This window comes from Chelmon rostratus, chromosome 8 (genome assembly GCF_017976325.1).
Source record: "Chelmon rostratus isolate fCheRos1 chromosome 8, fCheRos1.pri, whole genome shotgun sequence".
NCBI lineage: Eukaryota > Metazoa > Chordata > Actinopteri > Chaetodontiformes > Chaetodontidae > Chelmon > Chelmon rostratus.
The window spans coordinates 19,944,260-19,970,439 of record NC_055665.1 but is presented as its reverse complement, the minus strand read 5'-3'; the positions used below and the strand labels follow the sequence as shown (position 1 = coordinate 19,970,439).

Here is a 26,180-nt window from a genome sequence, read left to right as displayed (position 1 = left end):
CATGCTAGCTTCATTAGATATCTGACATAGCATCACAACTGCTATTTCTTCACATTCTGTTCAGTTAGAATGTTTTACAGTGAAATTCAATAAATAGTCTCAAGTATAGCCAGTAATCAGTTTGTAACACAGGCTTTCTGCTAAAAATGTGTAGTTTCCAAGCCAGACCAAAATAACCTTGATGACAGAATCAGGGTTATTTTGTAACACTTTAGAAAGCTCCCACCAGAGCTAAAAAAGACATTATACAACTGTGTTCACAGGCTGATTAGTGCTCTCTGTGATGAGTAAACTAAACCCGATGTGTAACATTAAGTGGTGGAGTGCTCCTGAAACAAAGCTCTCCTACAAGAACTTTGCTGAAATAAAACACAGTCTAAAATGATTTCCAAATGAGGTTTGAAATAGGGAAAACGTGCTCAAAGAATAAGTAAATGCTAGCTTTTGGTATTCCTCTCTTACTGTGTCATACATAACACCACAGAGACATTGTAAAGATTCCCCTTACGTTTGCAGAATGGCTGTCTGCCCGACCAGGTCCCGTTGGGGAAGCAGATTCTCTCCGCCGAGCCGTACAGTGTATGTCCCACTGCACAGGTGAAGCGCACTTTGCTACGCACTTTAAAGTTTCCTGCCTCCCTGCTGGCATGGGCAGGCGTGCCAGGATCCCCACAGGTGTCTGTTGAGTCACCTGCAATGCGAGATAATCAGAAAAGGAGCAATGAAAACAAGAAACTGAAGATGCCATCCACTTTAAACTATGCGTGTGTTCACAGATGGGGCCTTTTAAGGTGGTATGTCAGTGAATTACAACACAGTGGTACTGTCTGTCAAAAACAGGGATGCTACAGAGAGGACTTAGACTCAAACTGTGCATCTTTTGAGTCCTCCAGGAAGCAGCTATAAAACACACAATGCACCAATGAGCAGTTGTCACCACGCCAACAACCTGGAGGACCAATACCTTTCACTGCTTTGACTCCAGGAGCTTTCTGTCCATAAAAACAGCGAGGCCAGCATTAAAAGGCAACCAGCTGTGGTTATGAGAAATGATGAATACAGTTTGACCTCTGAAGCCAAATGCGTTTTCATTATCCTGAATTATCTCTTCTGTCTTTTGTTCAGTGGAGGAACACACAGCAATTTTAGTGTCTAACAGCCTGACAACCTGTCATGCACATCTATGAATGGACTCAAATAAAAAGATGCCGCGTCTGTTGTAATTCTCTTCTCATGTTTCCATTAGGGCGGTCTCCAGTGGGTGAAAAAAATGGGACATGTTTTCTTTCTAAGGCACAGGAAATGAGGAAGAGACGACAGGTATGGAGTTAGGATAGGAGTTAGGGTGGTACCATGACTACTGATCATTTTAAGTTGAGATGAACAGCAAGCAAAGTTGAGTGATGTATGAGCAAGGACGGAGTCTACAGGGTGGGTTGGGTGTTGGTTTTGCATAACTGCAGACATCCTCAGAGCAAAGGGAAAAGCACATTACAGACATAACACCAGCCACCACTTCCACTTTTGCTTCCACAGAAATGAAACCAGTGGTGGAAGCAGAGAAACATTTTTTTGCATCACATGTCAGAGTATCACAGAGAGTGATACACGTAGATAGACGGACAAAGCGGAAATACTGACAGACAGACATAGATAGATTTGTGAGGGATTTATGCTGTATTGGCTTTGAGATCCAGTTCCTTGAGCTGTGCACACACCCTGTGCATCATTCCTTTTGTGTTGGCTGCTGCTCTCTGTCTACCGAGCAGCAAGCAGCTGCAGTAATACTGGCCTTGTTGACAAAGCCTCACTGCGCAAACACCAAGCTCATAACTTCTACACACATCCAACTGTTCACATATGCACAAACCAGATTTGTCAGGTCAACGGCCCACAGCTGGAGATGATTCGCTTGTGCGTGGCTGTGGTTAGCAATGAGTGTGTGTGCATTCGCCTACCTTTGTATTGCATATGTGTGTGTGTCTAAAGCAGGGTGCACTTGATGCAAGTGAGCGTTTATGTGTCTCTCTGCAAGCCTGTGTATGTACTTAAATACACTTGTCTTTGAAAGTGCACGTTAAGTACGCATATTCATTTGTCGCCTGTGTGTGTGCATGTTCACTTGTGTGCGCATATATGGGCGTGTATGTCTCACAGCAGGTGTCAGTACTTCATTAGTCTCCTTCGGTTAGGTGAGGCAGCCCGGCTTGTTATGCACTGTGACAGCTATAATCTCGCTAATTGGGATGGTGGTGGATTTGGTTTGAATCTGAGTTAATGTCCGTTCACCAGGCTCCCTTTGTGAGGAAATAATAAGGCCTTCAACTCATCCATGCAACAGACGAGGACAAAAGGGGAATGGCTTGGCAAGCAATTTCAAGTCCCTTCTTACTAATTAACACAGGGGGACTGATGAGAGGAGGGATAGATGCATGGACGGATGCATGGATGGGAACTGCTGCTGACACTGGGCTGGACTGAGGAATGCATAGGCCAAATTATGTTGTTGCCATTGGTGATGAATTCAAATGTGCCATTTTCAAAATGTTTGGTCCTGCAGATAAAACTGGGCATGCAGAAACCTTTTTGCAAATAACCTTCAAAATAATTGCAGAAGTTCCGACTAAGCGACGGCACATGACACAGGGAATTTTGAAAATCATTCAAACTTACATTAACACTGTAAAGACAGCTCCTTTATCTCGCTATCACTGCAGTACTAATTGCATGCCCCCATAAGTTTTGGCTAATGTGCCAGTGAAAACTAGGTGCACTATGTGCACTCTTACTAATTTAAAACTCTCCAGGCATTTTTTGCATCACAACTTTGCTTCTTGTAAGCAGCAGCCGAGCTCCAGCTGTGTTGTGGTTCTAATTTCTGCTGCAGCTGTAACAGATGTTTGCTGCCATGGGTCCAAATTCATCTAACCTCTTAGTGATGAACAGATGAACTACAAGAGTTGCCGTATAATCCTTGCCCATAATCCAATGTGAGGACAATAGATTTTCCCTCTGATTATCATCATCTAACCATAACCAACATCAGTATTACCTGAGTCCTATATGTCGCAAAAATTCTTACGACTTACTTTCTATTCTGCCACACCTGCAAGTTATATCTTCATAACAAATGTTAACACCATGGATTCCAACAACATATATTCTTCTAGTAGCATCTATTAGAGAAGGTGCTGTTGTACCACTACAAAACAAACTAAAGTTGCATTCTGTGATCCTGATTACATGTAATCAGATTCTCTGCTGTGGCTGACCTCAGCGCATCCTTCTTCTTTACCTTTGTGAGTCTGAGAGTCATTTATGATAAAATTCTCTGGTCACTGGCCCAGGACTCCTGTTCTGCTGCACAAATTCCACCACAGGGGTTTACTCTCTAAACAGCAATTGCTCTTTGACAGATTAAATACTTGGGAACAGATTCATGTTGGTTTTACTATCTCACTTTCCGAGTGATGGGTTGATGCTGATTAGGTTTTGGACAAGTTAAATTAAATGCACTGAATCCAGTTTGGTATTAAATGTTTTCTCACTCAGATTATAGCACAGTTTACCAGATGGATTTCTTCAGATTAACAGAGGCAGTAGAGCTCATGTCAGTGATACACAGCTCAGAGCGAGTGATGATATGAAATATAATACAAAACTGCAAATCATCACTTTTCAAGAGGCTTGTTTGTCACAACAGCAGGGTGCTGATCATATCATCTTAATAATAGATGCCAAATTGCTTTTAAAGACTAGGCGATAAAAGAAGAAAAATACCTTGCAACGTTAATTTTTTGGACCATCAGCATTAAAATTACATGCTTTATTCAATTCTGCGGCCATAATTTCAGGCCTGAAAACTGCTACTAGGCTGTACACAGTTAATTACGTGGGCACAAACACAGAGAAATACAGCACCCCACCACACCTCCATATCACTCCCTTAATTATCCAAAACTAAGAACAAAAAATTTTGTGGAAATGCGTCTCTGCACTACCTTCGGAGTCTCACTTCACTGCTGCCTTGCTACTTTGCAACTGTCTGAGTTAATACAAAATATTGAAGTTGAGTAGAGCATTCACACTCCCATTTAAAGAAGAAGAAGAAAAAAGAAACACTGTCATACAAGTCTGCTTACAAACATTACTTCTGGGTCGGTGAGTTGAACAAACCAAGTGAACATTCAGTAAAGAGAATCCACTTAAATGGTCAGGAATGCTTAAGTGTGATGGGAGGGAAGAGCACAGAGGGGATTAAGGGGCGAAGCCTGTAGTTCAGGAGATGTACACTACAACACACTTTTTCAGGTTTTCAGAAAATGTCAAGAGGAGAGTCTGCAACTACATGTACTAAACACTAGACACAAAAAGTTCTGTATTTTTTTTTTTCTCTGAGTCTGCATTTAGGTTATGTCAGGGCCAATACTGCTCACGCAATCGACTGTTTCATGCAGAAAGCAACATTTGCTTCTACACATGCTTTGGTCGAGGAATGAAGCCATAACTCACTATCGCTGCATAGGCGAGGAACGATTGGTGAGGGTTTTTGTTTAGGTCATTTGGTATGGATCCACCATCTGTGTACTGTTTCAAGCATTCATCAGCTAAATGCAGATGCGGCAGATAAACCACAAGCGTACCTGTTGTAAAAAAGTGAAATGCTGGAGCTGCTCTGAGTGGATGGGGAATGTGAGGACGATAATGGTCAGATATTTTGGCACGTACACACCATTAAAAAATCCTGTAAGAGCTCCGCAGGGCTCTAGTCTGAGGGCAGTAAATTGGCTCAGTCGGCTGATAACTATCCTGTGCTGTGTTTTCTCTGAACTTCACAGAGGCTCTAATCAAATATCTAATTAATGCCAGGACTCCCAGGTACAACACCACTGTGGAATGATGTGTTCACTATCTAGCCATATAGATTGTTTTGGCTTAATTTGCCCAGGTTTTTCTGTTACCGTGAATAGCTAAGTGAGGAAAAAGACGACCTGATTTCCAAACAGCATAAAGTTAAAGATGACACATTTGTTTCATATTTTTTATTGTTTTGTTTTTGTTTGCTCATTTTTTTGTTTCTATTTTTTACAGTTCTAAAATAACATTATAAAAAAGGGCCTGAGGCAAAAGTTTGGGCACCCTGCATGGTCAGTACTTAGTAACACCTCCTTTGCTTTAGAAACTATCACAGCTTGTAAAGGCTTTTTGGAGTCAGCTAAGAGTCTTTCAGTTCCTGCTTGGGGGATTTTCGCCCATTCTTCCTGCAAAAAGCATCTAGCTTTGTGAGATTCTTGGGCCATCTTGCATGCACCGCTCTTTTGAGGTCTATCCACAGGTTTTCAATGTTGTTCAGGTTGGGGATTGTGAGGGCCACCGCAAAAGCCTTCCTCTTTACAGCTTCACTCTTTTTACAGCCGGTGTGATGTTTGCCTCCAGAATTTGCTGGTATTTAATTGAATCCATTCTTCCCTCTACCACTGAAATGTTCCCCGTGCCACTGACTGCAACACAAGCCCAAAGCATGATCGATCCACCCCCGCACCTGACAGCTGGAGAGGTGTTCTGTTCGTGAAATTCTGCACCCTTTTTTCTCCAAAAAACCTTTGCTCATTGTGGCCAAAAAGTTCTATTTTAACTTGGACTTGTTTCCAAAATGCATCAGGCTTGTTTGGAATTTGCTTTGCAAACGTCTGACACTGAAATTTGTGGTGAGGACACAGGAAAGGTTTTGTCTTCTTCTGACATATTTGTGCAGGTGTCTGTGCACAGTAGAACAGTGCACCACCACAGAGTCTGCTCAATCTTCATGAAGGCCTTTTGCTGTCAAACGGTGGGTTTTGATTTGCCTGTCTGGCAATCCTATGAGCAGTTAACTCTGAATGTTTTACTGGTCTTCGGGACCTCAGCTTGACCCCCACCGTTCCTGTTAACTGACATTTCTTAACTACGTTACAAACTGAGGAAACATCGACCTGAAAACACTTTGCTATCTTCTTATAGCCTTCTCCTGCTTTTTGGGCATCAATTATTGTAATTTTCAGAGTGCTAAGCAGGTGCTTAGAGGAGCCCATGGCTGCTGGTGTTGGGACAAGGTTTGAGGAGTCAGAGGATTCATAAAGCTTTGAAATTTGCATCACTTGGCCTTTCCTAATGATTACTGTGATCAAGCCATAACATTTTATTTCATCTCTTGCATATTTCTGACACTGAATTTTGTTTGTGGTGCTTACTGCATAGAGAAATTAAATTTAAACAATACATGGTCTGACTAATGTCACGGACATCTCAAAAGCCTGGGCAAATAACTTTCCCTTCATATCGAGAAGCTCTGCGTCAAAACCACAAACTGAAATTGAAAGTTTCCTCTACTTCACCAATCAAACAACTGCCCGTGCTTAATATGACAGTGATAACAGTGTCATTAGGAAGAGAGAGACTTCTGTTTGACTTTATGAATATGTGCAGGCAAGCATGACTGTATTTGTGTGTGTTTGTGTACCCGAGCAGTGGGGCAGTGGACCACTCCAGTGTCCGTTCAGCTGACAGGTGAGTGATGAGTCTCCCATGAGCTGGCGGTCTCCAGCGCAGGAGTAGCGCACCGTGGAGCCAAAGGTAAACTTCTCTCCACTCATCACTCCGTGGGGAGGTGTGCCTGGGTGGCCGCAGTCCACCTCTGCATGACAGAGAGTGAGGACAGGAAATCAGGTTATCAGAGGATCTGTGAACGAATGGATGGATTAGTGAGGCTTGATAATTTCTCCACTCACACCTTATCTGGTGCTGGTGAGACACGCCTAGTGTTAATTACAGTTACGTTGAAAGATAGCACCATGTGAATACATTAGTGGGCTTTAATTGTCTTTGTTATAACCATGTTTCATAAAAAAGACAATTAGTTGTACTATTGTAGACTGTATACACCTAATGAAATGCTCACTAGATAGTTTACAGTAGTAAAATCTAATTTGGTACATCACTCTCTGTGCCACTTCATTATTCTTTTGACCTTAACATATGCTTTGTGGTAGCTGTCATTTAAGCAGCTTAGTCTCATAATGCACAGGAAGTTTCTGTAATTTCGTAAAGCTAATTTCTTAACAAAGAGCCAGTGATGCCTGGAGCTGTGAATAAACATTTGAGACAGACACTCCCGTGTATCTCTTTAATTACTATTCTGTTTGATAAAATAAATGCCGTGCGTCATCTCTCTACCATGAAATGAAGTGCTTTCCGAGCCTGTGTGCAAAATGTAGAGGTCTGCTTTCACTGGAAATAGGTCATTACTGTCGGCGGCCTCACACAAAAGTAGAGTGCATGATGAGCCAGGTGTTTGAGAGCAACATTACAACCTCAGATAACCCCTGCAGTTCAGAGATGTTGTTATAATCTCAGTGCTTGGTTTTGAGGGAACATCAGCTATAGCCTGAACAACTGGTCCTATGACAGTTTCCCCATTTCTCAATTAGCCACAGTGCAACATAACCATAAGCCACTGGGGCATCGAACATTACACAGATGCTCTCAGTCACAGCATTTAGTAACTTGTACCGTTTAAACTCGAGACACAAATGAGGACACTAACAAGGTTGTGGACCCTAAACTGAGAGTGAAACTTTTTCTTATTTCTTTACTTGCATCTCTTATTAAGTGTATCAATTAACTTTTACACAAAATGCACCAATTACATAGAAAGGGGGTAAGGCTGGTGTATTAAACAGTGGACAGGAGACAAAGATAATCATTCATACAACATGAATAATAACATAATTTGTCAGTTGATGGCCAAAGTAATAAGAGCGACTAAATAAAGTAACCACTGTACCGATGCATTCTGGTAGAGGTTTGTCCCAGTGGCCCACCGGCTGGCAGGTGAGCACAGACGAGCCGAACAGATAATATCCCGGGTTGCAGTCGTAGAAAACCACACTGCCGAATGTGAAGTTGCCGTGCTCAATCTTACTCTCTCGGATAGAATTGGCAGGGATCCCTGGATCTGTGCAGTTTACCACTAGATGAAAGAGAAAAGAAAAAACAGATACGGTTATGCCACCATGAATTATTCAATTAGTTGAAGCATATGGGAAACATATAGACAGCAGAGTACTGACAGCAGTCCAATCAAATTATATTGCTGCAAGGGTATTTCAGAAAAGACAGATGTTTTCAATTAAATTTCAGGCAAATTACTGTTGGAACTGCGTAGTCACATGATTACTTGTTGACCTATAGGATTGAGAAAAGGCCTCTGAGCCTTTCACAGTATTGCTGTTGCCCTAAGTGCAGTCTTATAATGTCTATGTCTGTATGGATTCACTATCTTATCTACATGCTCTTTATCATATGCATGCTGTGATATGGTAATAATGGTTAGTTAATAGCTCCATTCACATCAATTTATTGTGGTTTTCAGCGATAATGTAGATGACTTATTGATGCGCAGTAACAGAATGTTCACTTCTTGGCAGCGTTTCCAAACCCATCCTATGAATACTGTATTTACAATCACTTCAGTCCATAAGGTTGTTCTGGCTTTAGATGTGCATACTGAACATCACACCACTGCACAGCAGGAGATGAAAAATAATAGAGTAAGTGGACTGTAACGATTTTCTCAGAATATTTAGATTGTTTATGGGTGATTGGTTTCTATAATTGCCTTTGCCTAAATTATATCGACTGTAATCACGTATATTGTATGTGTCACGTTAACAGTGTCTGGAGAAGTTGTATTCTGTCTTTTTTTTTTTTTTTACCCTAAGTCTCAACATGGCATGGAGTTAAAAACAAGCTACCACATAACAGTCATGTAGCCTGTGCCTAATAATCAGCTCCACCCGCATCATCGCTGGGGATCTGACTTTTCTTTCCTGGAAGCTGAGTAGTCTTTTTGTCTTCAGTTGAAGCCTCATTTGCATAAACGCTATCTGTCAGCACATTCACTTGTGTGTTAATAATAGAAATGTTGACCTGATCAGCGGCTTTTTCTGTTTATTCTATAAACAGGGAGACAAGTGAGTCCAAGCTATATTTAAGCACTGTCAATAAAAACGCCTCACACTTCCTGCAGAAGCAAAGGCACTTCCATTGTTACAAATTCACAAGCATCCATTTTAGAAGCAGCCGAAGCCTCCAAAACCACACTGCTGACAATGTGCTTTTAACAGCTTAAAGTGGATGAGGGTGAAATTAAGTTCAGAGCAAGTTAAAATCAATAATACAAAGGTGTGAAAAGGCTGGCTTAATGTGAGAAAATTTTAGTGGCAACAAACAGACATATTTTGACACAGAGAGTCATGACAGTTTAATATGATTTTACTCTTTTGATCTTTTACCAGGTCTGTCTCTACGGTGCTATTCACAGTAATGAAAACTGTGTCTCTTCACATCTGACTGCCAACAGAATTCATGCCAAGAGGAGAGATATTTTTAAAAGGGCAAAATCTGGCAAATCTAGCCTAGCTTGACCAGATCCAGAGGTGTAACACCAATTAAAACCACATCGATAACAATCTCATTCTGCAGTTTCATGTTACAACGATTGCTTCCTGATCTCTTACTTTGTTTCATAGACATTTTAAGGCAGTTAAGATAGTGATTTAACTTTACACAGTTACCTACGGTTACTGGCTCTCCACACTGCAACAAAATGAAAGCTTTAAAAAAAAAGCTAGAAGCATTTTCAAAGGCAAATATGAGGAAGCTCTTTCCTCATTCTGAGCTTCCACAACACTGTACAATACATCTGTTGTCTGTTTCAGTTTTTACTTTGGGGACAATAATGTAAATGGTGGAAAATACTTGCAGAAGAAATATTGTCAAACTGACAAAACTGTTTTGAGAAAACAAGTAAACACTGCTCTGGTATGGTCACACACTCTGGATTGCCAGTGACTGTAAACACACCACTAATGAGCCTAACCTGAGCAAACTGAAATTGGACACAACTAAAACACAGTCACCATCCGACACTCCCAGTGAGATGTCTTCCAGTAAATGCACTCGGAGCTTTCTTTCCTTCAGAAATAATCTCTCCCTGCAGCAATCCTCTTGGTAAAAACTGGCAGTAAAATTGCTGAAACAAATCCCCATTTACTCTCCCCTTTCCATACATTCTGCTGCAAGCTCATTATTGCTGTTTTCCTGCTTTTGCTCTGAGGCCGGGGCCCCAGATGTTGTTACCTAATGCTCTACCCAGAGAAGTAGAACAGATAGGGACTATTCTCATTCAAATCAATAGATATGAGAACACTACGTCCATCCACTCTGCTGCTGTGTCCTTGCCTGTGTGTGCTGGCGGTCACTGGCTGCTGATTTCTGAATGATCATGATACATCTGCTGGCTGCTGAATCCTTGTGGTCATCCTAGCTCCTGATTCCCGAACCACCACAAAGCACCTGCAAAAGCCTTTTCATTCTCCTCCAGCACTCTGGCTGGATCCGACTGCTGCTCGCTGGCAGCTACCTGCTCCACTGATGGCTGGCCTGATTCACAGGAGCAGAGTCAGACAGAAGTGGCTTGTGCTATCACACCTTTACCTGTGGTGTTACACTAAGAGGCATCCTCTTCAGAAATCATTGCTGCAGATGGTTAATGAGATGCATTTGAATATGATGCACCTGCTGGTTCCAGATTCTTGCTTTTTGTTCTTGTCTGTCTTTGCCTCCTGAGGCAATCTGAGCCTTAGCTAAACATGCTGGCAGAGACAAGCAGCTTTTCAGTTCAACTGTCAACATACATCTGCATCTTTGTGAAACTTCAAGTCAGCCCAGCTGCCAATCATTTGCCCGTTCTGCAGGAGCTCTGTAGCCGAGCCTTACCTCTGCATGTTGGCGGCTGCTGACTCCACTGACGGTTGGCCTGGCACTGGGCTGTGGAGGGTCCTTCCAGGGTGTAGCCTTTGTTGCAGGTGAAGCGCACCACATCATTGTAGTTGAAGCCATCGCCTGTGGTACGGCCATAGATCGGGCTACCAGGGTGGCCACATGTGACAGCTGTAGTTGACAGGCATCACCCGGTTACGTGTCAGGTAGTGAGTGGATAGAGAGAGAGAGAGAGACGGAATAAAATGAGAGAGAAAATTCAATAACAATGATCAATAGGTGACGTACAGTGACACCTATCATAGGAATATCATTATCATATAATTAACCTCAGAGGACAACGCGGGACGATTAAGAATCAAGACATGATCGATTGGGAAAGGGTAAACAGCACATTTCACTGCATCAGTGGGTGAGCCTGAGATTGAGCATCACATAATGAGGATATGTATCAACTATTGACTTCAGTGCTTTTCAAACTGGAGTAGGACGCTTATGTAATTGCAAGGAAGCTTTTTAACAGGGATTTTTAAGAATGCTTAAAACATTTTTATTTATTGATTCATTTCAAAAATGCTAGCAAATCATCATGTTTTTGACAAACAAAGCGAAACCAGTGATGAATATACAACAACTGTCTCCATCAGCTGTTTTCCATCTCAACAGTTGTGTCTATACAGAGAGGTTCTGAGATAACCATGTGGGTGTTCTTTGGCACATAAATGCACACTCCACTGTATTATATGATGATATTAATCATTTTCAGGGCAAAAGAACACCATTTATTTTAATCAACATTAGAATGAACATAATATAAACTCGCATGCAGCTTGAACTTTGCTATAGCTGCGAAGAATATGAAGTGCTAAGGTCACTGCCTGTGATCTGTGGAAGTGATACTTGACAGTTCTTCATTTTCTTAAGAAATGGAAGTTGTTAAAGCATGTCACATTTAATTTTTTTTTTAAATTGGTCCAGTATTGAATGAGAACAGCAGCAGGCTGCCGCTAAACCGGCGGCAATGTAATCGCTCTGGGCATTTGCACACAGTCAATGTGTAGCCACTAAAAGAGTTTGATTTTGACACTGACAGGCTGAGATTGTTTCAAGTGTCTGACAACTTTATGGGAAGGAGCCGCAGAGATATAGACTTTAGTGTTAAAGAGTAAGATCCGTCTAAACAGAAGGAGCCTCTGTATCGCCCTCGCAAAAGCCACCAGACTCCATTTACAAAAACAGTGATTCTATCAGCGTAAAACACCCTTCATTCAAAACAATCAAACTCATCTTCCCACTGTTCCAACTATCAACATCAACTCTGGTTTGGTTGAAGTAAACTCTTAATTCACCGAGTTAGATGTGAGGATATCGGGAGAGGAGCGAAAGGGAGCACGGATATCAGAGAAGCAGCAGGGAAATCAGCGGGCAGAGCCAGAATACTTTCACATATACCTTGGGAATTAATTTCACCAGACGTCATGACCGGAGAGATTTAAATATGTCGGACTCAAATTAATTACTGGATAACTGAAGCTCCATAATGTGTTCATGTACAGAGGCTGCTGGTGTGAGTCTTCAGCAATAACCAAGCAATGTTAGCTACAGTAATAAAGTCGATGATGACACACAGTTAAAAGAAAAGCTCTCACAAAGCTCTCACTCAGTTGAAGTGAGGTTTTGGTAATGTATTCGATTATGGCCGTCTTTCTTCTACTGCTGCTCTGAGGTATGTGCATTCCCCCATATTGTTCAATGTGTTTATTAATTACAACAAGCTTTAAATGTGTTGCACCTGAGCACGCACACAGCTGTGGCATATATTTCAAGACAGCAACTGTGGCCTAAGATACACATTTTCTAAATATATTTCAATATGTTTTCAGTGTTTAAAAAAAGTTTTTCCTGTTATTCTATTTCTCAGGAAATGGGAAGTTGTTTGGATGGGTGTTCCTGGGATTACTGTTTCCCAGGATTAAACTTAAAGCTGGCAGAGGACTGGTGTTAAAGAACTTACAGATACAAACTGGGAGCTGTCCGGACCAGCTGTGGTCCTGCTGGCAGATCCGGACTGAGGAGCCAATGAGCCTGAATCCCGGGTTGCACTGGTAAACCACTGTGTCTCTATAGCCAAAGTTTTCCCCAATCACCTGCCCGTTTACGATCTGCTCCGGAACCCCACAGTGACCAGCTGTGGAATGATGGGGGGAAAAAAAGACACCACACATATAACACTGTAAAAAGTTTTACTATTTCCCTTTGCTTAATATCAGTCTGTCTTTCACAGCAATATGGTGATTTCCTTTAGTAACGGACACTTGACTATGACAAACACAGCCCATCTCATGCTGTATGGTATTTCTAACACCCTGCTGTCAGAATTAGGGCAGGCTAATTAATCAAATTTTATCACAGTTTTGGCTTTGGCTCTCATTTTGCCTGGTGTTATGTGCGCCCCTTTCCTGAACAGCGGCGTGCTTTCGCCCCTCCCTAAAAGCCCAAACTCCCTCTCAGCCAGGCTGTGGCATATTTAGCTCAGCTCACTGCAGTAAAGTCAGCTGTTGGTTGCAAAAACCCGGTCAAGCCAGCCATCGCTTGGATTCTGATGTGCGTCTATCCCTGCTGTGATTGGAGAGAGAGTCGCATTTCAGCAGTCCTTTCTCACATTATCCACACCACATAAAAACAACATTATAATAAACATCATGCATCAAATAAGTCTTTATATCATTATTATTATCGTCATTGCACTAGTTTGTTTTTTTAAAGTTCAATAAATGCACAATGCTTCTGAAGTCAGTGAGCACTGCAATTGTGTTAAATAATAGTGCTCAAAATTGACCAAAATAATCATGATTATGACTTTTCCCATAATCGAGCGGCACTAGTCAGAATATATTGAGTTGCAGCTGATGTTTCGCATGACAAATCATTTCTCAGTCAATCATTCATGTGGGGCAACACTTTAGTTCAACTTTATAATGTTTGAGAATAATAGCTGGCAATGGCGCCCACTCAACAAATGGACAATCGTTTCAGGGTGGAAACACAATTTTGATTGCGTTATCGTGCTTGAATAATTTTGCATTTTGACAAGTGTATTATAAAATGAAATGAGGAAACTGGTGAGTTAAAAGGTCTAGGAATTATAATGCTGGCAAACAAAATTAGTGTATTCATGAAACATATTGGATTTTGAAAGCATTTTTCAGGTCATTATCTCTGAATTATTATTTCTAAATTCATAGTGGCCTCAGCTTCACTTGCGGTGATAACTCAGCTTTTCTCATCTACAGTAGACAGAGAGACACGTGTGAAACTCCTCAAATTCTGCGCAATACGCTCATGCACATAATCGTATTACTTTCAGCTACAATAAATCCCTTTCAGAGAGGAGAAATCTTGCTGAGATTTCCACTGCCACTTAAAACCTGGGAAATTGCCACTGACTGTGAGTCTGATTTCCCTAATTCACTCCTGCACCCAGAAACTCAGCCGAGCATTTTATTATCACACTCCAGTTGAGAGCAGCCAGATTCTATGAAGATAGCGCTGACGTATGCGACTGTACCGAGAGGTCCTTGGCTATGTTCACCCTGACAGTCATATTACTAAACAAGAGAGAGGTCGCCTTCTTTTAATGAACTGTACCACTCTGGAGCGGAGCTTGGAGTGCTGGTGCCACAGGGTTGATAAACAGACTAATGCATCTGCCAGGGAAACCGTCACATTCTGCTGCTGTGTGGGTTTGAATGCGGCTCAAGTAATTACGCATGTCTCATTTTCTTCCACAGTGCAGAGCTGGGATGAGCTGTGGTAAGCTAAGCTGTAGCATATTTTCTTGTTTATATATCTTAACAACAGCTCAAATTGCACTGGTACAGCTTGGCAAGTGTCTCATAGTTTGAGGCCAGCTGTGGCTCTACATCCGCTCTCTCACATTTAACGTTTTAGAGACACCAAATCACACCGGCTCAGAGGGTTTATTGTACGGCACCGCGCTCTAATCGTTTAAGGGTAGTTGCCAAAAGTGATTGCACATTTGCACAACAATTTTTACCCTATGATCTCCACAATGCCACCAACAGTCTGATGTGTGCATGCCCAGAGGGAAATATAAAGTGGCAGTGTTGAGTACAAGCATGATGTTTAACCAGACGACAAAAAATTGTATCTTTCTAAAAGTTTACAGTAATTGGCCATACATACTTGGCAACAGAACCAATTAGAGCCACCCTCTGCTTCCCCATCTGGCTCTATTCTGGGCATGGTGGCCATGGCCAAAAAAGCTCACATTCTGTCTGGACAGATCGCCAGCAGTGTTTGACCCCGGTCAAGGCTGTCCTTTATAAATTTAAAGAGAACATTCTGACCCTGCTTACCCAGGCAGTGAGTCTCCGTCCCACTCCAAAGACCAGATAGGAGACACTCTCTGACTGTAGATCCACTTAAAACATAGCCAAGGTTACAGCTGAAAATGGCTGATGCTCCAAAGGTAGTTTGGGTCCCAATTTTCTTCCCATTAGGCGGAGTGGGCAGATCGCTACAGGAAATGACTGCAATAAGATGAAGAGGATAGTCAAAAGAAGAGGAAGGAGATGGAGGAGACAGGGAATGAAAGAACAACACAACGGGAGTGAGTGAGAGAGAAGACGAGAGAGAGAAAGAGCGGACGGAAGTTGGCTTATATCTTTAGAGTCAATGGGAGAGCACAGTCATTTACACCCATCTGACTGACCTTAATGTGATGTGAGAGTGACCTGTACTTTTTCATGGGGAGGATAATGCTGGTGTTTGCCTTTGTCCCAGCATCTTTCATCATGCTGGCTCACATCTCCTTTTGCCATTACACAGGCTATTCAGCTCTTTTGCTTCTCAAAAAGCAGTTCCCATGGCAGCACAGAAAGAGTTTTATTTCCCATTGCTACAATAAACAATATCTAACCTGGGCTGAGACAGGAATAGGCAAATAGTAGAAAAGTGAAGCATTGAGCTGTTGATTAAGTGAGCTTCCCGTAAGGTATTCATTCTTCTTGTCTTGTGTTGTTAGTCTATGAATCTAGTGCACCTGAGGCGAAGCAGGACATACAAGGGTTTTCAGTTTTGCTGAATAACAATGTTCAATACCTTTCGACTCAATTTTTTCTATGAAAATAATGAAACACATTTACCGTGTGTGTCTGATGTTTCATTTTTCACGATAACGCAATGACAAAAGAGATAAAGGAGATGCAGCAGAAGTTACTCACTCCGACACCGAGGCCTCTCGCTCCTCCAGCTCCACACCCCATTGGCCAGGCACTGGATGTGGGCGGGGCCAATGCGGTAGTATCCAGGGTTGCACGTGAAGATTATCTTAGTTTTGTACTCATAGTGCGAACCGTTGACGATGCGCCATTTCCCGTGTTCCAGAGAGAACGAGCTGAGACTAGGACACATGATGACTGTGCCAGAAAAATAAAAAAGCAAAAAAAAAAACCGGTGGATTCGGTGGGCAGTGGACATTGTTTGTTATGGATTATTCAAATGGACTGACTTCAATTTCTTCTTCTTATCCCTTGTACACACACTGCTAAGTCAGAACCCATAAACATATGTAACAACCCAACAGTGTCGAGGAAATAGAAACAGTTGCAAGGAAACATTTTAATCAGTAGAATAAACCCATCCATGCAAAATGTAAATAGCAATGTTTCTGCAGTTACAGTATACAAATGTTCTTCCACAACAAACTTGTTTATGAATTGGCTCTCTCTAAAACCAAATGAGTTTCAAAACAAACACTGTTTCCCTTTTGGCTGGGAGACACATATACAGTAGGGAATAAACAATGGTCTCAATAGTAAACAATGTTGTCAATCACTTGTTACACTGACTTTCAGACTTGGAGGATCAGCACTGGCATGTAAAACACTCACCCAGGCGCCACCGACAGATTTCCTCTCGACTATTATTCTCCCTTTCATCCATCCGTCTAATCATCACTACCCAACAAGTTTGTGTTTTTCTAATGAAAACACGACTGGTTCTGTTGGGACTGCAGTCCGTATTTCATGACACCTTCCATTACAGCACAGTGTCTTGTTAAAACTGTTTGATATTCCACAACTTCTCCAGAGGTTTTTTTCAAACGCTGACTTTTTCTGTCTCCAATACAGCTGTCAAAATGTCAAAATCAGTGTCTTCTCCATAATCTTTGCTATCCTCATCTCCCAGGTTCTCCTTCCCACTGCTCAACCACGCTATGGGATCTTGCAGTTTCTCTAAATCAGTCTCCCTCCTCCTCTACATCCTGCCTCCTCCCCCAACATCCTTTACTCACCGATGCATCGGGGTATCTTGTTGTGGTTGCTCCAGGTGCCGTCTGGCTGGCAGACTGTGGTCGTCAGCTCTTTGGAGGAGAGCCGGTAGCCGCTGTTGCAGAAGTAGGTCACCCGTGTGCCGACGGAGTAATCAGCAGCAAGCACACCTCCGTTCACTGGCGCGCTGGGCACGCCGCATGACACAGCTGCGGGCGGAAAAAGGGCGATTGTCGACACACATGTTATGCGCAGTACAAGACACAAACTAGAGAGATTTGCAGAGAGACACCTGGTAAACACAGGCATGGCGTGCAGGCACACATCCACTGAACGGTCACATTTTTGTGAGCAAGTACACGTGTATGTACTTCCACCAGTGCTGGGAGTGCTATCCCTTTGTGGTACACAAGCAACGGTGAGCGTTAGTTTTTCAAAAACACAAGCAGTGATTTGTTACTTTGTTGTGTTCCTTTCACATGGTGATACGTTTAGTAAGTAAAAACCCAAAAGGAAATACTTGCTCAACAATGACATTGAACACCCCTGCAGAATTCTGACAACCGACCTTACTCATGGCAGACACTTTGACATGCCACAGCAGGGAAAGCTCTGGTATAATTAATAACATTAATAACCACTGCATTCAATATAGTTGAGCTGGTGCCAGAGCCCTGGCATTGTGCATGCTAGCTGAAATGGCTTACTGGGGCACTTAGTGGAACTGAGCCATCATTAAGGGAATCAGTTGCACCTGCACTATCAAAAGTCAAGCAGTCTGCTACAGGGTCATGGCAAAAGTGCAACATTTCCTAAAATGCAAAACAGTACGCCTACCACATGACCCCGGTCAATGTTTTAGGCAGTAGCATTTAAGCATTTATACCCACCTAATGCATTTATGATGATGATGATGCAGGAGTCCTTGTGTCATGTAAACACAACAAGTCATTTGCTCATACTGTATATATTATAACCCATAGAATTCATACAACTGCTCTTGAAACCTCACTAGCTAGAGAAATCCATAAAAGTATTATATATAGGACTGGCCCCATGAGGAAAAAAGGCATATCCAGTCTCCTCAGAGTGGAAGTAGTCTAACACACTGCAGAGAGGTATGTCATCAAAATTAAAGTCCTCCATGGGTCTCACAAGGCTTCAGAATATTTTCATGTAAAGTTATTCTACTGACTTTAAAGTAGCTGTTCAACCAAGTGAGTAACACACGATATTTTACGCTTTTTTTCAATGTGTCAGAAAATACACTAACAGCTTCCTTTTAAAGGACGAAGACTATCTCATGAAAGCAACTAGCACAACCGATAATGAATGTACGTTAAGATGGCCTACTAGCTCGAGTGAGTCCGTCTCAAGGTGTTTATCGACAGAGCCAGGTGAGAGGGAGAGAACAGAGCAGGGAAACCAACATCTGCAGGGCCATGCTAAACGGCAAGAGGTATGCAAGCACACACATCATAAAACGGAGCAGCGATGGTAGCTGCACACTGTGAAACATCAAAGGTAGGAATCTGCTAGTTTGGCCTGGGGCCATTACGCTGGCCCTCACCTCTCCAAGAGGGAATCAATCAACATTCATTTGTGAGTAGTGCTAAGTCACAACCGCACAGACACTAATCACAAGCACTAAACACTTTTCTACACTGCAGATGGAAACTTTGAATGTCGGAAGAATGAATTCTTCATCATCTTAAAAGGTCAGTGGGTCTGAAACATGATTTTAGGCCAATGCATGAGCAACACAGATGGATTAATATACTAGACACTCTCAAAATATAATGCAACTTGGATTGGAACGAATGAAGCAGCGGACATACTGTAATGTAATCTCCACCATCTCACAAACAGCAGATGGACAGCATCTGTATGAATTTATTAGTTCATTTGCAGCCCCGGTTGAGTTTACAGTATGTGCTTTGGAAAAGCTGTGTGCAATTACCAAACTGACAGAATTAATCACAGGTGTGAAGTGCTTTTAAATCGTTTTAAAGCACATGACATACATATTTTGATTTCAATGCATCACGATAAAATGCAATTGAGCACACCATCTGTTGCTGTTTGCTGCTGTGAGTGTGTCTGTGCGAGAGCATGCAATCGTACGCACTCAGAAACGTACACATTTCGCATGTGCGCATACAAAAACCCAATTAGCAGAGTGAGACCCAGCAGCAGCAGACACTGCATGCTAATGGCGAGTTAGCCAAAGTAATTTGAAGAAGTGGAAATTGACAGAAGACGGGAGGATTGATTTCTGTTTCCTTTCCACCTGACAGGGCACTGGCTCTCAATCAGGCCGGATTCAGTTCAGCTGCTAACAACACAGGAATAGAGCTTGGGCTGAGACACTCGGGTGCCTTAAGCGCCTGCCTGTCTGCCTGGTGAGCGTAGGGCAGAGGCAGTGACCAGAAGAACACAAAAAGAGGCAGGCTGAAGTTGGAAATAAAAGCCTGCCAGAGCCGATGTGCTCACCTTGACACGCGGGAACTGGTGCGTCCCAGGCGTAGTAGCCATAGGTGGTCTTCTTGCACACAGCTGTGCCCTTTCCGATCAGCTTGTACCCTCTGTCGCAGGCCCAGCGCACCATGCTGTTAAGATGACCCCCAGTCTGGCTCACTACAAAGCCGTGTTGCGGGGAGTCTGGGGTGCTACAGTACATCGCTACATACATGGAGGAAAATGGAAAAGGAACAGGGGAGGTAAGTGGCAAGGCAAGGGAGAGAGAAACAGGAGAGAAGGTGAGAATGAAGTCAAGAAAAGAAGATGGAGAACAACAGATATTAACGCGGGAAAAAAGAGAAATAAAGCAGAGACAAAAGAATAGGTTGAGAGGCATTAACAACGCTCCTCTAGAGAAAGACTCAGGTGAACATTTTTAGTCACAGTAAGGCTCCATTTTAAATGCAGAAAGATAATGAGGGAAAACGCCTGAGGAATGTCACATCTATTTAGCGCTCGGGCTGGATGCCACACGGCGAAGGAAGTCCTCAAAATCACATTATTACTATTCCTCTCTGGCCTACGGGCACACATATATTCAATTTGCTTTAACACATGCAATACTGGTGCATCCTCCAGTTATTTGTTCCATAGCCCTCCTTTCCCTCATCTTACAGCCCAACGAACACATAAAAAGGTAAATTTGATTTCCAGAATATGAGCACCGAATAACCAATGGGACAGGAGATCCAAGGGGGGGCTGTGTGCTGCACAAATGCTGTCAAACATTCCTTCAAATCAGCACGACTGGGAAATGGCAGGGATTTAAGACGAAAGGACACACTCTGGAGTTTCAGTCAGTTCCTGTTCAAGTCAATCAAGTCAAGGAAGAGCTTTCTTTACAAAATTTATCACACCGACTTGCTTTCTCAGCAACACTCTCGTGTATTAAATATAATAGAGAGACACAACATGAAAAATGAATGTCTTTTGTGCTTTTTTCATTATTATTGATGCATTTCAAATGGAAGAAGATCCCCTATGCTGCTCTTGCTTAGCACCACTTGCTTTATTAAAGAGCCAATTAAGAATTTAAAACCTTTTTAAATTACGGAGAGCAAAACAGCATGAAAGCCTTCCAGTGACTTTCTTCCTGCCTCATGGTTTTTGTGTGTGAAAAACATCTCCTATTGTTAGCAATTCTGATTTCTGTGGAAATTCAAAGTATTATTGTAAATGAACTGATGTTAAATGCTCAATTAATAATACCCCGAAACAATCACAGCACACTGTGATAAAAATCATGGAGTCACATTGTATCCACAGTAAAATACAGGAGCTGCAGCAGAAAAGGTTCAATGAATATTTGCCCTTATGTCACGTTATCACTTGTCCAATCGTAGTGTCTCTACTACTGCCCAAAATGTAAATGCCTGGCTGGCACACCCATGACTTTTATCACTTTTCTGTAGTTTAGAGACTCAACATATTCAAATAGCACTAATGAAAGGAGAATATGATTATAAGCTGGATACATACTTTGATACTCACCCACATATCTGATGTGGAAGCCGCGTCGGTTGGTGCCGTGGTCAGAGGACCAGCGCAGCAGCAGCTGGTGGCCCGTGGTGGTCAGGCTGAAGGGTGTTTCAATGTCACCGCTGAGTGATGCCATGCTCTGGCTGTAGATGTTGGGACCTGAACACAGATACACATACGCGTTTGTACTTCTACACTTCGTAGTTCTATAAATAAATAGTATAAAAAATGAATAGAATAAATCGATGGCTCGACAATTAGACCAAAAATCACTATGTTAAGTGAAATCTAATCATGGCATCAACCATATTTTCACGTTTATTTTACCGAACAAGAGATTGAAACCCGAAACCAGACTTTCAGCTCAAAGACAGCACATTCAGAACAGGAATGAATGCTGAAACACTGGTGCACAACAAAAGAATAAGAAAGTATGAATGTTTTACTGAGAAACACTAAAATTCATAACGCAAGACGACCACATCAATAATTTCAGTTAACATTTTCTTGTATCTTGCTTACTGCATTTTTACCAAAGATCACAGACACCAAACCAGCAGCAGAACCCACCATCAAATATTTCCAGGATGTCAAACTCTTTTTCAGTCTGGAAGAGTTCAAAGTGCAGAGTGATGTTGTAACCCTTCTCCACGTTGATCAGCCAGGAGCACATCTGGAGATTGGGGTAGTTGTCAGGGTAGCCTGGACTCAAGATCACCCCCGTTGAGTCAAAACGCACTTCGTGGGCTGGACATTGGACTGGGAGAGAAGAAACGGGGTGAGGGCAAGGCAGCATTAGATGAAGACAAAGGGCCCGAGGTGAAACAACAGAGAAAGAGAGAGGAGGTGAAAGAGGGACATGAAAACCCAGCGGAGGCAGACGACAGACAGGTATAGGACAGGGACTAGAGGGCAGAAACGGAGAAAAGGCAAGATGAGGTGAGGAAAGGGCTGTCTTCCCTTTCCTCACCTCAATGCTCTGACAGCAGAAATTACATTGAAAAAATAACTAGTCCTGAAACAATTACATTTCAGCCAGACTGATACTGAAGGGCTGAGCTGGTGAGTCTGCTGTTGTCACCAGGCTCCCCTGATACCAATCTATCAAATAATAATACTCAGTAGGTGAGACAGCTTAGTTTGTATGGAAAAATGGTGGTGTGTGTAAGGCTGTCGTGTTCCTGTGTGCATGTGAGTTCATGTGTATCGGCTCAGAGCATTCCCTTCATTTCCTGCAGGCTGCCACGTCTGAAATAATGACAGGCCTTGTTTCTTTCTTTTCCTTTTCTGCTGGTAACACAAGTTTCTCTTCTGGGCTGCTAGTGAAGAAAAAAATGACGCATATAAAAGGTTAATGCGAACAACTGTTCCAGATGAAAAGGTCACTGGAAACATTCGGACATATATCAAAAAAAAAATAATTTTTTTTTTTTAAAAAAAGGTGTTGTATCGCAAAGCAGTATGAATATTCTGCTGCAGAGGTTTCAACTAGAACAGCCTTTGGCTCAGAGAGAACAGGTAGATGGGATCCAAAATATCAGTCTGTGATTTTCTGAATAACAATGAATTTCTTTAATTGCACAACACAACAAAAGCCCTCTGTGGGCACCGAGGTCAAGATCATTTCCTATGACGTTGTCTGAATAACAAAGAAAATACTAAAAGAAAAACAAATGCGTAACAGGATTTGTACATGGCAGAATCAATAGCTACATTGTACATTATTCATCAGGGAGGCAACAAATCTCTCGATCAATTCAGAAAATTAATTAACGCAGCAATTTAATATGAAATATCAATATTTCTTCACTACCATTGCTTGACAGTTTGTGAGAAACACGATCAATACTTTCCAGTACATACTTGTAGGAGTCATTTCATGATCAGCCACTTTTGTTCTTCTTCCTCAAAGCGGTGTCACCTTTTTATTTATTTTCATAACAGCCGCCGTGCTCTCTTCTTTTGTTATGTGCCATATACTGCAGAAAGTTTTCAAATTGAGCTGACCCGCTCCCTCCTGTGAATGAGTCACAGCTGAAGAGATGAAGTTAAAGAGCAACGTGCAGGCTGAAAGAAGTCAAGAAATCATAAAGATGCAATTTTTTTTAGGTTTTACAGGCCACAAGGGGAAATATACAACAAAAGAAGTAGGGATTTCAAGTTATGCCCCCTAAAAGCAGCTTTTCTTCACATTGTGAACACTGATTTCACCAGAGCAAAGTGCACAATAGTTGGTGAGTCAGATCAGTAGCCATTTTTGGCCAGTTTCAGTTTTGATTTGATCATTTTTTAAATGGCTAGGTATTCTAAAACATCCACACTTTGCCAACAAGAAAAATAAGTCAAAGTGCTTTTTGACACAGTTGAGAGACCTGATTTTGCATTTGAGATGAAAAACGAGGTCTGTAGCACTCAATTTTAGCAAGAGAGCTGTGGCTCTCGCTGGCGATACGACGGGGTTCAGAACGGGGTCTTCAGCTGGTGCAGTTATATCATTTCACACAGCTGCTTCCTCAATTCTGTCGTAAGTAAGAGACTCAGCTTCTACTGATGCCAGTGGGGATAATTGTTGGAGAGGCCGCACAAATTCAGTTTAAAGGAAATGTGTGAAATTTGTGAGTAATTGCTACTAACAATTGCTAATTTCAATTCTAAATCATGTTCCCACACATTATTACACTGGGGTTACCGAAGCAAAAACCATTGATACACTGAACAGATTCTCATTCCCTGCAGCAGTCTTCCATATTGGATGGCTTCAAGACAGAGTTCATGAAACTGACTCACATGACAAGATCTAATGCACTGTATATAAGCCATTTATCTGGTAAGCATTTGTTATTGAAATAATTGAGCCCCCTATATTGTTCAATAAGCTAACGTTGCCAGGCAACAAACACAAGTCTATCCAGTAAGCGCAGTTGTGGCTTAAACAGCTTTGCTTCAAACTTTAGGTGGAGGGATTAAAAAAAATGAATCACGAGAAGCTTAAAATGGTTTCAGACACTCCAACACTGCTACTTTGTAGGATGGGTTTTTAGCTAGGCTGCTATGCTGAAAGCGGACCTAAGCTTACAATGTATTCAGAAGGTTTTTTTGGCTATAGTTCAAATGTGAACCTCAGTGTTAGTGCAACAAAAATGCAAGGCAGCTGAAGCACAGTCATCACCATGTATCTCTGAAAATAAAAAAAATCACATTTTATATATAATTGTTTAAAAAAATCCAGTAAACAGCACATTATCTCAAACGTATCAGCATTAAAAAGTGAATTAGCATATTAACCAATCATCCTTAGCCAGAGAGTTATATCCATGTAACTACTGCAATCATGCACTGTGTTGCAAGCGTCTCTTACATATACAGCTGTTGCTTGCGGCGGCATGCACGCCTACATGATTTGTTTATAAGGACATGCTATTTGTTAAATCTTGCACTGCAGGGTATGTCTTGGTAATGCCTTGAGCAAACCACCAGCGTTTGTTATTTTACTCGGCACACTGTGCATACAGAATGACCGGGTATAAAAATGACGTTAGAGCAAAAATGAGTCTTCTTTAGATTTTGTGTCAGACACATGAAAATCAATGGTGTGGAGTGTAAAGATCAATATGACAATATTTAATGGGTTAAAATCAACCTGAGTAAAGCAAAGCAAACACAGCAGTCAGCTCAACTGTGACTCTATCCTTGATCAAAGCTACTGCGTAACCTTCCTCACAGGCTTTCATAAAGACAGTGCCTGGGGAAATATCTTAAAAACCAGAGGCATTTGGGGGTGAAATTGCATAGCCAAGCAAGGACATTTCAGTGTTATCTTATAAGCATAAAATGACAATTAACAGAAGGGTTGACAGCAAACAAAAGCAGAATGGGGCGAACACAGGAGAATTCTATTTCCTGCCATATCGGCAAGCTGCCGACAGGAAGTGGCCCCTTTACAAGCTTACTGTAGCAGTCTCCTGGATGTGAATAGCGGGTCAACTCAAATTAAGTTCAACTTTACATGTCCCAAGGAGAGCAATTAGTTTCCTGCTAGCGGTGGCACAAGGACATAACATATCCAACATGAGAAAATGTAATGAATTCTTGACTACAATAATGAGGTGATCCCTGAGAATGTCAAACAACGAATTTCTAGCCCAGACGTCCTAAAATAGTCATAACTGTGCCAATTTAATGCTCACTGCAGGCTTTTAAGGAGCAGTTTGATTAAGATGTATATGATGACTAATCATCTGACACATTTTACAGCATATTTCAAATATGCCTATCACATGCAGTGCTTGATTCACTGCACATTATACTGAATTTTGAGCATCCGCTCATTTTTGGTCTTTATTAGACTCACTATGTCGTTTTTTTTTCCACATACTTATGTTTTTTTTATATATAACATTACATTTGCTCAGTTTTCAATTTGGCATAAGACTGAGAGGACACTCTTGGCAGTGTAGAAGACAAGTTATTATGATATAGGAGAGTCTGTGCTGTCCAACTTAAAAATAGCTTAAAACATCTCAAATTCTGGTATATGGATGACTGCCTTGAACAAGAAATCAACAGAAAAACAATGTCGTGTTCTACCAGAATAGTCCCAGCATGGTTTGCCCATCTGGATTTGGCAGGTTAATTTAGTGACTCATATTAAAGCCTGTGAAATATTAATTATACAGTATGTGAGTTTCAGCTGATAGGAGCTAGTTGGTCTTGGCAGAGCTCTGTGTAGTCAGTAACACATGAGAAGGTGAGCTGGCAAGACCAACATAACCAGAGAGCTGGAAATATCTTCCAGTACTCTCGAGTGAACGGCTGCCCTCGCTTGGCACGAAACAGATCAAATAGTTCCAAATGATTCCGACTGCTGCTGATCTGCTAAGTCGGTCACTTTGAAACAAACAATGAAATAAAACATTGGAAAGAGTTTCACTCTAATTCCATTAATGTCAGGCTTAATATGGTTGTATATTTGTGTGTCAGACAGGTATGATGCCCTACGCAATGAAGCTTTTTCTTCCCCATTTCCCATCACTCTTTCCTCTTTTGTCTAACGTGCAGGTAAGA

The 26,180-nt window shown here is 41.8% G+C and overlaps 1 protein-coding gene across 1 annotated transcript in view; it reads right to left on the bottom strand.

Moving 5' to 3' along the window:
* Positions 1 to 26,180, bottom strand: part of LOC121611032 (CUB and sushi domain-containing protein 3-like) — a 158,139-nt gene that overhangs the window by 36,716 nt on the left and 95,243 nt on the right. Inside the window, 11 exon segments of the mRNA XM_041943392.1 lie at positions 509 to 691; positions 6,500 to 6,673; positions 7,823 to 8,008; positions 10,819 to 10,992; positions 12,836 to 13,009; positions 15,201 to 15,374; positions 16,068 to 16,262; positions 17,141 to 17,326; positions 19,611 to 19,799; positions 21,129 to 21,275; positions 21,687 to 21,875. Coding sequence (XP_041799326.1) covers positions 509 to 691; positions 6,500 to 6,673; positions 7,823 to 8,008; positions 10,819 to 10,992; positions 12,836 to 13,009; positions 15,201 to 15,374; positions 16,068 to 16,262; positions 17,141 to 17,326; positions 19,611 to 19,799; positions 21,129 to 21,275; positions 21,687 to 21,875 — 1,971 coding nt within the window.